Source organism: Sminthopsis crassicaudata, chromosome 2 (assembly GCF_048593235.1).
Source record: "Sminthopsis crassicaudata isolate SCR6 chromosome 2, ASM4859323v1, whole genome shotgun sequence".
Lineage (NCBI taxonomy): Eukaryota > Metazoa > Chordata > Mammalia > Dasyuromorphia > Dasyuridae > Sminthopsis > Sminthopsis crassicaudata.
In genome coordinates this window covers 527959779-527974039 of record NC_133618.1, presented here as the reverse complement: position 1 = coordinate 527974039, position 14261 = coordinate 527959779, and the positions used below count along the sequence as shown (strand labels likewise).

Sequence of the window (14261 nt, the reverse complement as noted above, 5' to 3'; positions counted from 1 at the left end):
ACTTCTCTATTACCTTTGGTAGAAGAACTAATAGTTAAATGTATAGAGTCGGTCTTAAGCAATCACTAACTCAGCTTTGTCAGCCCCAAGTGGTTTCCTGTTTCTTATGACCCTACTATTTGTAGCTTTTTTCAAGTCTTCTTGCTTGTAGGTACTGGTTTACCCCCTCAGTCTGAGCCCTTCTGGATTCTTTAAAAAATGATCCCAATGTATAAGTCATTATATTTAAAGGTAAGTAATTTGGCTATTAGGATTCATCTATATATATATTGAAGTCATCTAGGTGGCATAATAAATAGAATACTGGACAGAAAGATTGATCTTCCTGAACTCAAATCAGACCTCAGTCATTTATGAGTTGAGTGAAGTTGTTGGACAAGTCATGTAATCCTATTTGTCTCAGGTTCCTCATCTGTAAAATGAGCTGAAGAAGGACATTATAAACCACTTCAGTATTTTTGCCAAGAAAAACCTTAATGGGTCAAAGAGAGTTGGGACATGACAAAAAATGACAACAATAACAACAAGAAATGTACATTATACAGTCATGTCATGACTTTTAATTCATATTTTTGTTCCTCCTTAATTAATCCTGCCTCCCCCATTTCCACCAAACACCCCAATGAAACACAACTTGTCAATAAAGTATAGATTTATAAGCGATAGTAATTATAGATAAAGTTTGAGCATCAAGTTTGTAAATTGTAAAGATAGTGTCTTTCCTAAATTTTATTAAACTCTTTGTCCAAGCCTTCCATACATTTGTTAATTTTCACTTTTTTTCTATTTGTTATACTATAAAAATTATCTCTACAATACTGTCTTTTTTAAACAACTAAAGCAAATATTATACACTTACTTCAAGAGTGTAATCATTTTACTTGTGAAGTATCCATTGTGTAAGGTACCTTTCTTTGTGCTCTCCTACCATTCATTTAGCAACTTATTCCAGTGCTAATGATATACAAAGTTTATAATTAGAAACACTAATTTTTGTATCTCAGTCTTCTTAATTTGGAGTCAAAATCCTCCCAGGCTTGTGTGTACTTAGCTTTTTAGCATTTCAAAGTTTATGTATCTCCATTGGCTATGATTATGTCTTCATTAGTAAGACTCTTCTCTGTTCTTATGATAGAGTTTCTTAGTCAACAGTTTTGTAGCTTTCTTACATTCTCTTCTTTCAGATTTTAGGCTCTCCTCCTTCAAAAGAGAGAATAATGAGAAATGTGATTATGACTTTTAACTAAGATGCTTAAAAATCTTCTACATTACATTTGATTCCTTCAGTTTTTATAGACTTGTCTTCTATCTCATTGTTTTCTAAGGAGTTGCTATTGATTCTGTAATAATTTAACTTAAATTAACTTATAACATCCCTACCAACTTTTTTTTTTTTAATGTTGCAAAGACGCTTATTTTATCCTTTACCTATTTTAAAGGAAGATTTACATAGGTTTCTGTATGTCTTACTCATCAATTTATAAAAGAAGTAAAAAGCTGAGATTTCATGATAATCATAACAACCCTCTAAAGAATTCCCCTCCAAAAGTGTTAGATAATTTTATCCTTACTGATTTCCAGCAGGTAATATAACACTACTTTTTTTTTTTTTTTTTTTTTTTTTTTTTTTTTTTAAGAACATTCACAACATACACTTAATTCAAGGATGTGATTCTTTATGCTTCCAGTGCTTCATACTATTACTTACAGGCTTATTATCTCGAGGTATTAGAATCACAGTACCAGGCAACCCCCACAGAAAAATAGTCTCTCAGAGCTTTACTGTCTTCTCTTCCTTCTCTATCCAGGTCTTTGGAGAATAGTCATGAGATGCATCAAATATCAAAATAAAGAAGACAAAACTACATTTCAAGAACTTCTTTTCCACATTCTGGCCATTTTTAACCCTTTGAATAGCTCTTGTTTCTTTACAAATTGCATCAGAAAATGTATCACAGGCAAAGCATAGGGGAAAAAATTTGAATACAATTTTTTTTATTAAAGCTTTTTATTTTCAAAATATATATACATGGGTAGTTTTCAACATTCACCCTTATAAAACCTTGTATTCTAAATTTTCTTCTCCCTTCCTTCCCTCACCCCCTTCCCTAGACAGCAAGTAATCCATATGTTAAACATGTACAATTCTTCTATACATATTTCTACAATTATCATGCTACACAAGAAAAATTACATTAAAAAATGAGAAAGGAAACAAAACATAAGCAAACAATAACAAAAAGAGTGAAAATGCTGTGGTGATCCACACTTAGTTCTCACAGTCCTCTCTCTGGGTGCAGATGTCTCTCTTCATCACAAGATCATTGGAACTGATCTGTATCATGTCATTGTTGAAAAGAGCCATATCCATCAGAATTGATCATCGTATAATCTTGCTGTTCTCATGTATAATGATCTTCTGGCTCTGCTCACTTCACTTAGCATCAATTCATGTACGTCTCTCCAGGCCTCTCTAAAATCATCCTCCTGTTCATTTCTTATAGAATAATAATATTCCATGACATTCATATACCGTAACTTATTCAGCCATTCTCAATTGATGGACATCCACTCAGTTTCCAGTTTGTAGCCACTTCAAAAAGGGCTGCCACAAACATTTTGGCACATATGGGTCCCTTTCTTTCCTTTAAGATTTCTTTAGGATAAAGCCCAGTAAAAACACTGCTGGATCAAAGGGTATGCACAGTTTGACAGCCCTTTGGGCATAGTTGAACACAGTTTTTTAAACCATTTGCAAGTTTGACATCTACTTTTTATACATACACATTTCCCTTGATAGAATATAAATTTCTTTGTATCCTTAAAGGTGTCTAACAAAGTGTGTGGCATGTAGTAGGCACTGTTGATAGAGCTATGAATTGGTCCAGCCATTCTGAAAAAGATTTTGGAACAGTGCCCCAAAAGTTGTTCAGTTATGCTTACCCTTTGTGGTAGTATCCCTATCAGCTTATGTCACAAAAAAATCAAAAAAGGAAGTAAAACTTACAGGTTCAAAAGTATTTACAGCACTTACTTTTGTAGTAGCAAAGAACTAGAAGCTATATTGGGAGGTGCTTGTCAATTGAGGAATGACAACAAATTATGGTATTTGAATTATAATGTATATTATAGAGCAGTAATGAACTGAACCAGCTACACCCAGAGAAAGAACTTTGGGAGATGACTATGAACCACTACATAGAATTCCCAATCCCTCTATTTATGTCCACCTACATTATGGATTTCCTTCACAGGCTAATTGTACACTATTTCAAAGTCCGATTCTTTTTGTACAACACAACAACTGTTTGGACATGTATACATATACTGTATTTAATTTATACTTTAACATATTTAGCATGTATTGATCAACCTGCCATGGGGGGGGAAGGAGGGAAAAATTAGAACAAAAGGTTTGGCAATTGTCAATATTGTAAAATTACCCATGCATATATCTGGTAAATAAAAACTATTAAAATAAAAACAAATAATGTATATTGTACTGTAAGAAATAATTAGAGGAAGAGTTTCAGAGAAATCTTGGGAGATTTGTATGAATTGATGCAAAGATGATATTGTAAAGACAAACTTTAAAAGACTTAAGAATTCTGATCAGGACATACTTCCAGAAGAGCAGTGATGAAGCAAGGTCATTAATTAGTGGGAAAGGAGAGAAGAGAGGTAATGAATAAGAAAATAAAATTCCTACTATTTAAATGGCATCATGCTAAATGCTAGAGATACAACTTCAAATTAAAAGAGTGGTTTGCAAATACTTTAGTTAAAGGAAAATTAAGGTAGAGAAAAGTTGTTACAACTGAGAGGCTATAGGTGAGAGAAGAAAGAGAAAACCAGAAGGAATAAGAAGCACTTGAATTGAAACTTAAAAGGAGACAAGATTTTTTGAGAGGTAAAAAGAAAGTAGTATAGAAATTGGCTTGTACAAATTCATGGAAGCCAAAGATAGAATATTGTGTTCAAGGAACAGCTAGTATGCTAGTTAGATTTATTTATGTAGAGAATTCACAAAGAAAATGTAGGTGGGAGTCAATTTGTGGGGGACCCTAAATTCTGAGCACAGGACTAAACTGGACAGACCTCACTAAGTATTTGGGCAGCTATATGGAGTATGAATTGGAAGAAAAGATTAGCAGCTGGAAGGAAGCTATTAAATTCCAACACGTAGATAAAGGCCTGAACTGTAGCAAGGACTATATAATCATAACGAAAGGAATAAAATTCATGATACCAGGCACCTTATTGCATTTGTGAGAGGAGAAGGAAGAGTCAAAGATGACTCCAAAGTTATGAACCTAGGTGACTGGTGCCCTTAACAGAGCCTAATAGGGAAGATTGGAGGGGAGAAGTAAATCTAGTAGGAAAAGAAAGTTCTGTTTTCTTTAACTTGCATGTGAGGTGCCTACTAGAAGTCTTAAGTATTTAGCAAGTAGTGGAGGAAGCATGATAAGTTTTGGAGACAGGAAGTAAGTGAAAATGCTTGGAGTGTGAAGATTGATAAAGTATCACTGATCTGCCAAGGAAGTAGCAAAGAGTAAGGTCCTAAGAGACACCCCCTGTTATCTCCAGAAAATAGGAGGGGGTGAAGTTGTGAGAGACTTTGAATACTAAACAAAGGACTTCATGTATGATTGTGGAGGAAAAAGGAACCACTGGAGTTTAGATATGTGACATGGTCAGATCTGTGCTTTAGGAAGAACAAATTGACAGCTGATTGGAAAATGAACTGGAGTGAAGAGAGATTTGAGGCAGAGAGACCAAAGAGAAGACTATTGCCAGAATCCAAATGTGAGGAATATGAGAATATGGACTAGGGTTCTGGCAGTATCAGAGGAGAGAGAAAGGGGCAAATAGAAAGCAAACATTAGACAAGCAGAGACTGAAGATAAATGAGAAGACTTGGATGATAGAGGAGTTAACCTTGAGAAGATAGAATGGAATGGGATCACATGTGCATGGGTAATGATTTATTGTAAGGAAAAGGCCTCTTCACATAAAACAGGTGAAAAAGGAGATACTGGCAGAAGATATCTGAGTTATGATAATTGGGGCTGCTATTAATCTTAAAATTTTATAATCATTCAGGAAAAGACAACAATTATTTAGTATAAATAACAAGAGAGTAGAGTCCTAACTGGACCTTCCATCTGTTCAGGGTCTTAAATGGGATAAATTATTTGACATTTCTGGAATTCAATGATGATCCATTATAGTTCCAAGTGGTATAATCTTTGAAGTACTTTCTAATTCTTAAAATTATCCCATTATAAGATTTAGTTTTTAAGAACCTGCTCAGTGTGGATTATGCATTCCATGTACTTGGTCCTCTATACAAGAGATAGCCTCCTAAGAGTTACTATCATGTTGGCCTTAAAATGCCTTTTTTTTAGTTTACTTTTCCTAATTGACCACTTATCATAACAGCCAATAGTGGCAATCTTTTTTAACCCAAGTTATTTAACGTTAAATATTGTTTCTCTAGAGAATATATTGTTTCTGGTAGCTATTATAAGTTGTTCCACACTTGTAAAACCTAGAATCTCTTCTAGAGTAGATTAGACTTGGATGATAAAATAATATTTTTGTTATTATTTTATTATTGATTTTTGAAGTAGCTAATTATTATTATAAAAATACTAGTAAATAATACCCAGGCGTGTATGTGGTATTTTAAGCATTCTACATATGTTATTACACAAGACTTCACTTTGAATCTAGGCTCTTCTGCTTACCATCTTGTCAACTTGACCTCTCTGGGCCTCAAGTCTCAGATATAAAATAAAGAGATGGATTAAATGTTCTCTAAGACTCCCTTTAGCTTTGTGTCTTGTGATCTTGAGATTTTATTTTCCTGTCTCCAAGGGTGGAACTGAAAAAAAAAAAAAAACAAACACAAAACCAGAAAGGTCTTAGAGGAGCATTCTTAATATAGTAGGCATATGATCCAAAAGATCATATCACTCGAGACAATCAGGATAGAGAACAGATAGCCTTTCAATAGTATGAGCAGCGTAAGAATCTTTAATATCACTAATAGGATTAATACTTTGTAAAGAAAAAAAAACAACTGTCAAGTAATTAGAGTTTCCTTCGTACTGAAAGAAGTTTAACTGTAATCATAAACATTTCCTTTTGAGCATCAATTGCTGAAATTTAATTTTGTTGATATTTTAGAGATGGGTGCTATTGCAAAAGTAATGAGTAATAAAATGTTACTAAAAAGTTGTATTCAATGAAGAATATTCACAAGCCTGCTGCATGCACATGACTATTCTAGCCACTATACAAATGAAATGTAATTTATAGCCTTTCCATAAGGAGCTTACAGTTTAGTCCAGAAAGCTATATTCACTAGATGTGAAACAACTGAAGAATACAGTTGCAAACTCAGTATCTAAGTTACCAAATATTTATTGAACATCTATTGTATTCCAGGCATTGTCATGAAGTTCCAAGCACAAAAAATGAAATAGTCTTTGCTCAACAAAGGGGGTTTATGTTCTATTGCAAAACTTCTTAAACTGTGTGAGTCACAATCTTAGGTGGAATCTCATAACAATGTGGGAGCATTATGATTTATTATCAGTAAATGTTTGATTTGTATACCTACTGTATATACATAAATACCATGAAGAATTTCTTGAGTGAAAAAAGAGTCACAAGTGGAAAAAGTTTGAGAAGCCCTGTTTTGTCAGAGAAGCCAGATACATGTGTAAACATATATAGCATAAGTATAGATGGAATAAATACAAATTTATATAAAATATTTTTAGAAACTAGTTGGAGGTAAAGGATGAAGAGGTCAAAAGAGATACCCTAAGACACAAATGATTAATAGAGAAATTCCTGTTTTATTTACAAGTCTCTCAGGAACCTCTTTGTTATACAAACATCTCTATATCTGAAGGAAGCAGAAAAGTCCTTTTCAAATACAAACTTTGTTTTATGATCCTATTCGTGTATAAAATGAACTTCCAAAATTCTATTCCTTGCACTAGGCTTTTCTCTGCCTTGTGCCCGCCATCTTTGGTGTGGCATCCCTTTCAGGCAGTTTGGCTTTTCTCTCTGGAGGCCAATTGCCTGTCTATTCTTTTCCTAACCAATAAAAATTTTGTTTTAACACAGCATTGAATAGCAAATTCATTCATAAACCAGGCCTTGGTACTTTGGGAAGGAGGAGGGACAGAGGGACAGAGGTAATCAGACAGCCAAGAAGGACTGACCCATCTCTGCCTTAGAGCCTCATTTTCGTCCTTATCAAAGGCTACTCATAAAGAGAAAACAGAATTATATGAATGATGGTATATTTTCTGGGCTTGAGATTTGAGTTGTCTTTGAAAAAAGTAAATAATGCTGATAAGAATAGTGGGAGGGGGAGGGAATTTTTTTTAAAGGACAATATTCTATATTAAGTAGAAACTCAAAGTAAGAATTGAGAAAATTGTGTAAAATTCATTAAAATGTGCATTAGTACCCTGGATACCTTAGAATCAGCCGGAGTCAGGATAAGCAAAAGTCTTTATTCTTGGTCTTTTGGGGTCACCTTCAGGGGATTAGATATAGGAATTGCCACACCTCCTTTCGCTCTCTCCACTGCCAAAGAATGATCCTGCTTGTCCTATTCTACCCTCTGATCTCTCTCACCCTTTTCTGTCCACACCCACAGATCAAGCCAGCACAGAATAGTTGAGCAGGATCATCCTCCAAACAGTGCTCAGTTGTCCAAGTGCATTTGCTCAGAGTTTCAGCCCTTTACATCTCCTGCTTTCTTTTGTTTTAGAACACAAGTGGTCACGCCATCCCTGACTTCTCAGGGAGGTAAGAACCACAAAAATGTTAATTTGGTCAGAGTGCAGAAATCAAGAGGATACACAAGACATATTCAAGTAGAAGATCTTGAATGCTAAATAGCAGTTTGGTTCACCAGAACAGTTTTTAAATGACTACTGTATGCTAGTCAATATGCTAGGCTCTGGGAATAAAAGGGAAAAATGGAATCTAATCTCTGATCTTGCATTCTGGGAGTTTGGAATTTCTACAGTAGACACTAGAAGCCACTGACTGTTTCTTAATGAGAGCTTAGATTTGAAAAAATATTCTTATACTAGCCATGTGAACAGATTGAAAATTTTGAAAAGGTGAGCTAGCCTGATACTTCTAGATACTTTCACAGAATTAGAGTAGAAAAGGATTTTAAAGGCCACACAGTCCAAACCATGCATGAACAAGAATCCATTCTGTAGCTTTTCTCTATTGAAGAGGACCCCACTGCATCCCAAGCTTACACATTAAACTTTTTGTTATTGTGTTAATTACATTAAGTGCTGAATTGCTGGGATCAAACATTTAGAATCCTAAAATTAAGACAAGAAGTTTCCTTCCATCTAATATAACTTCTAATTTTACAGAGAGAGAAACTGGGACCTAGAGTGGTTAAGTGATTTGCCCAAGGTTATGTGAATAGTAAGTGGCAGCCCTATGATTATAATTAAGATCTTCTAATTTTCAATCCACTCTTCTGTTCATTGTCCCATATTGCCACTCTCATTGCTAAGTAATTTTTCCTTATATTAGACATGTATCTGTCTCTTTTCAACTTCTACCAGAATTCCTAAATGTGCTTGCTAAGATGAATTAAATGCATCTAACCTAACCTTCCTCACTTGTACTTAGTTTTACTAGACTGTTATGAGGCTCAAATAAGGATAATATATGTAATGTAATGTTAGATTCTTACTAGGTGGTAAGTTGGTACTTGGCAATTCTCTAGCTCAGAATTCACACCTTTAGTTCACATCTTTAAAAGGAGTTTACACCTTTAGTCTTCTGAAAGGAGTTTATACCTTTAAAGGAGTTTACACCTTTGGAATACCCACAAGCCCATTCTCTGGGAGGATAAAAGAGGAGGACGGTCGAGAAGGAGTCAGTTGGGATTGGGGTAAGGACAAGAGCTGGAGGAGATTCAGAGCCAGGATTCAGGAAGAAGAAAAGGATTTGAGATTTTACCTTCGCTCTGGCTGGAGGCTCCAGAAGCCTCCCAAGAAATCTGCTCACAGAGGAAAAGATTATACAGAAAAGAAACCTCCTCCCAGAGAAGAATTACAACTGAGCGACGACAGGACACTACAATTCCCAGAGAAGGATTATAATTGAGGGACAATCAGAACATTACATAATGTACTTTGCAATTCTCAAAATACATAAATAAGTTATTGATTTTATTATTATTGAGGACTTTCATTATCCCGGTAACCCTAGAGATCCTCTTCAACTTTTAAGTGGTTTTCCTAAAATGTACTCCTCAGAATTATACTTGATATTCCTGATATTGTATATCCAGGGTGGAGTACAGTACAGTAGACTTACCACCTTCTTGTTATGTAGCCTTAAAAAGTCCATTAGGCTATTTAGGTTTTTGTGGCACAATGTTGATTGATGTTGATCTGGCATTTGACTCACTTTTCCAAAGAACTATCCTGGCATAACTATCAAAAGTAAGAACTATAAATGCTCTTGTTGAGGAAGAGAAACATCCAATAGACAAAACAGGAAAAGTGTCATTGTGATTTGGTAATGTATTTTCGAAAGGACGACAAGAAAAGGAAAGGACTTGTTTAGGACATATGTACAGCTAATTGTCTAAATAAATAGCTTACTGGTTCTGGAATCAGGAAGACCTAAATTCAAATCCAGCCTCAGGTGTTTGCTAGTTCTGTGACTCTGGGCAAGACATTTTTCTGTAAATCTCAATTTCCTTATCTGTAGAGTGGAGATAATAATAGTACCTGCTTCCAGGGTTGTTTTGAATATAAAATGAGATAATATTTATCAAGTGCTTTGCTAATCTTAAAATAGTGTGTAAATTCTAGCTATTATCTGTGCTTGTATTATAATGAGAGAATTGGGAAGGGATAATTACTTTTTAATTTTTGAAAGGAGATGCAAACAATATGGTTTCAATCTGTTAACTTTGAAATATTGATATAACATTGAAATGGCAATCTGTGAGAAATGGGACATAGTTTAAAAAGTATTTTAGACGTCAAACTATATTCCTCTTGACTAGAAACTCTAGAAGAGAAGACTATGGATCTGAGGGACTCTAAAAAAGGAAATTACAGCTTACAAAAAACAAGTACAGATTATTCCAGTGATAAAGAAATGTGTAGAGTATCTGGAAATCAGTGGAGCTGCCCCCAGGTTTTCTCCACTGAGATTAGATTTTAAAAGAATATGTTTAAAAGATAGAAAGAAGATCATATACAAACAAAGGCAAACAATTTGATTTAATTGCAAAATCATCATAGCTTAAAAAAAAAAGAACTAAGGCTTTTGGAAAATACTACAGATAATTTAAAAGGCCTTATTAAACTTTGGAGAAAGAGAAGAAGGAATAAGCCTGATGATCTCCCATCTGCCTACTACTTTCTACCTATTTTCTTTATTATAATAACTGTAATGAATTCAGTACTACTCTTTTGTTCTACTTACCATCTCTGTGATTTTCCTGACCAAGAAGCCCTTTCTGAGCCACTTTTCCTCTAGGAATATGTTTCTCCTCCTCTCCAGCATTCCTTAAAATATTAACTTCTGAACCACTTGGTTTTTTGTATGTGTATTCCTAGTGGTTAGCATGTAATAAGTGCTTCATCAATGCTCTGTTATTCATTCAAAACTTGACTTTTTCTCTATTTTATTTCCATAGTTTGTCAGAGAAAAAAATATATGAACCAGAGAGGGTAAAACAAACACTCATCAAGAAGGTCTTAAAGATGCAGAGCTAGTAAGAAAACACTTAATTTCTTTATATGAGTCATAGTCTTTTGGGCCAAGGAATTATATTCCAAACTGCTGACAGAACATGGGGAAGAGTCTCTAAAACTGTCAGCATTCTTTAAGGAATTGTGAATTATGGGAGTGCCAAGGAGTTAAAGATTGACTAGAAACTATAGACCAGTAAGATGGTTGGCAAAATTTCAAAATAAGTTATTAACTAGATCATTTGTGAACATCTAGAAAGTAAAATTGTAATTACTAGGATATAATTTTTTTTGGAAAAATAACATTTTCCCCCTTTTCTCTTAGTGTTATAATTGATCATTTAGATTGCAAACTGATTTTAAGCTCCTTGAAGGCAGGAACTGTCCTTTGCTTCTTTTTCTATACCTAATGCTTAGTCCAATGGCTGGCATATAATAGGCACTTAATAAATGTTTTTTAAATTTATTGATTGAGGTAGAACAATAATCTCTTATCTGGGTTTCGCAAGTTACTAGGCAGTCTCTTCTATAATTAGAGAAATGGTAGAAAGGTGTATGTTGGATAAGAGTATAATTGGGGAAGGCGCTCATAATCTGGTTAATTAATAAGAATTGCAGTGGAAGTAGCACTGGATTTGGAACTAGAGGACTATCTCTGTCACTGGTAAATTATTTCTTATTTTCTACACCTTGAAAATGGGGTGGGCAGAGGGAGGAAGTTGAATTAGATGATCTCTTAAGATTATTTCCAGGTCTAAATGTATGTTCCTGAGGACTGAAGATTTTTAATTAACAATTCCTTGTGGAGCTGAAAAGAAGCTTCTTATTGTGACCCTATGCTATTCAACAGTTTTTATCATTAATTTGAATGATAGAAACCATAATTTAATCAGATGTGCAGATGCCACAGTGCTGGAAATTATCCCAACAGGATCAGGATCCAGAAAATTCATCCAATAGCCATCCTATAGAGATAGATTTTAAAGTTAAAATTAGGCTTAGGTTTAGGTATCACCAAGCAAGTATCAGATATTGTTACAGTATTTATTGGGGGCAGAGGGATAAGGTTTTAATTGACTACAACTTAATTTAACTTAATGTTAGTTAATAATGAGAGGCAACTGCCAAAGCAAATTCAATTTAGATTTTAATTGAGTGGTTAAATTAATGTGTCTAGAACTAGAACTGTTAGTGGTCTTACGGGCTGATCAGACCACACCTGAAATGTGCCCAACAATGTGTACCATATTTTTAGATGAGTATTTGTTAACTGGAGCATGTCCAGAAAAAAAATGATCAGGTTAATAGGAAGATTTAGTTAAACTATGTCATGTGAAAAATAGTTAAAGAGTTAAAATAGTAGAAGAGATAGAGAGGCAATACAATATAGCCACCTTTGTTTTGATGGCTGTCATGTGGAAGAAATTTAGACTTATCTCATATATCTTTAGAATGCAAAGCAAGATTAAAAGGTAGAAATTATATGGAAGCAGATTTTAGCCAAATATCAAAGATTATTCTGAATACTTACAATAAACTGAAATTAGAATGGGCCGTTGTGTGAGATAGCTAATTTTCTATTGCTCAGAGTGTTTAAGAGAAGCTGGATGATCTGACAAGAATGTTGAATGGAGAAGGATTACTGGAATATAGTAAGTCAGACCAAGGAACCAATAAGAACCTTTGTAATTTCCCATGGATAACTAAATGTGTAGGACTGGAAAAAGATTAGTAGTAAAGAATGGAAATGTTTTGAGAATCAAAAGCCACAGTATTTTAAAATCTCCTGGGTGGGCATACTCTTCAGGAGAATTAGTTCAGTCTTTGATACTTTCCTCTATTGGGAATATCTCATTATAGGATGTCCTTTTTTATGGAAGCATAAGAAGTGGTATTACTTAGAGAATAAGTGAACTGGTCTTGGTATCAGGAAGACCTGAATTCAAATTCCGCTTTTGACACACTATCTGTATTATCATAGGCAAATTGTTTAACCTTTCAGTGCATATTTCCACTTGATTGCTAATATTATAAGCTACAGGTGAGTGACTAATTATCTGGGAAAGCATCAGGGAAAGGAGTTTCCTCTCTAGAAGTTCCTCACATTGATAAAAAACAGTTTTGTGCGCTCTCCATTCCCTAACAACAACAAAAAATATTACATCTGTGAACTTCAATAAATTATTCAAACTAGTTAATTGTATTGTTCTGTTATATTCAATATTGCTGGGAATGGGTTACCATATTTTTAATATATGATTATTCTTATGTGTGGTGTTTATTAATTAGAAATTGAATTGTAATTGATGCTTTGTTAACATTATAAACTAGTCAAAGTCTAAATAATGAGGACAAAATAAGTGTCTTAGAAGAATGCTATCAAATTCATTTTCATTCAAGTGTAGCTGGAGGCTGTTGGGAAGCAATAGCAAACAGCCTATCAGATTGCCATGCATAGGATAGCTCTAAGGCCAACTGCAAGTCTCAAGCAGACACTATAAATAGTCATTACAACTATGAAATGAAGAACAATCTTTAAATGTTCATAGTCAAAAGAATTATTGGTCTCTCTTAAAGCTTTTCAGCTATTACAGGTATTATACTGTTGTGAAAATGGTAAATTATCTTATGGAATTTTAAAGTGAGAAGGGATGTTAGTATAAAACATTTACTTCAATTCACCTCATTTTACATATAAAATGTGTCCAGGTTCACATAATTACTTAGTGGTAGAATCAGGACTACAATCTCATTCTCTTTAGTCTAATCTAGTGGTTTTTCCCCACTATGTCATATGTAGAGCCTCTTTTTGAATGCAGTGAACAATAAATTATAGGAAATAATGTGTCTAAAGCTTTGATCTGTCGTAGTATTTATTCTGGTAACTACATAAACAGTAATAACATAGTTTTTACTTTACATGACCTTTTCTGTAATTACTCAGTGAAGCAAATTAGTTTTGCTATTGAACTAGCTAAAGAATTAAAAAAAAAAACAAAAACTCCAAGGCATTTTTTGTTTGGAGTAATTTTGATTGCTAATTGTTTTAGGGAATTGGTTAGCTTGTTTAGAAATGTATTTTTTTAAAAATATTTTCCTCTTTAATCCTTTGTAACTAGCAAGAAGTTGAGAAGTTTACAGACCTAGAGAAACTCTACCTCTACCTTCAGCTGCCTTCTGGTCTCAGCAATGGAGAGAAAAGGTATATATATTTTCTTGGTCTCTGACATTAGTGAAAAAGCATACAGATAGTCCTCTAATTTTGTTACAATATATTTCTGAAAACTGTCTCAGAAAATACTTGGGGAAAAAAGATCTTTTTTTAGTATATATACATTTTTTCCTTTAGTAAGAACTTAGTTCTCTCTACCAAATGATGGTATACATGGGTAAAGGTGAATGTTTACTTTGACTTTATTCTAAGGATAGAATGTTGTACATTTGATCATTTTTGAAAATTGGAAACCACAAATAAGCAGATTA

At 33.9% G+C, this 14261-nt stretch overlaps 1 protein-coding gene across 3 annotated transcripts in view; it reads left to right on the top strand.

Annotated features, from left to right (window-relative positions):
* RFX7 (regulatory factor X7) overlaps positions 1-14261 on the top strand; it is a 182691-nt gene that overhangs the window by 136014 nt on the left and 32416 nt on the right. For 2 of the 3 annotated variants that reach the window (XM_074294596.1, XM_074294598.1), the window contains exon 3: positions 13898-13980. The exons of the other annotated variant lie outside the window; for it this stretch is intronic. In XM_074294596.1, the coding sequence (XP_074150697.1) occupies positions 13898-13980 (83 nt within the window). The remainder of the gene's footprint in view (positions 1-13897; positions 13981-14261) is intronic. 3 annotated transcript variants of the gene reach the window in all.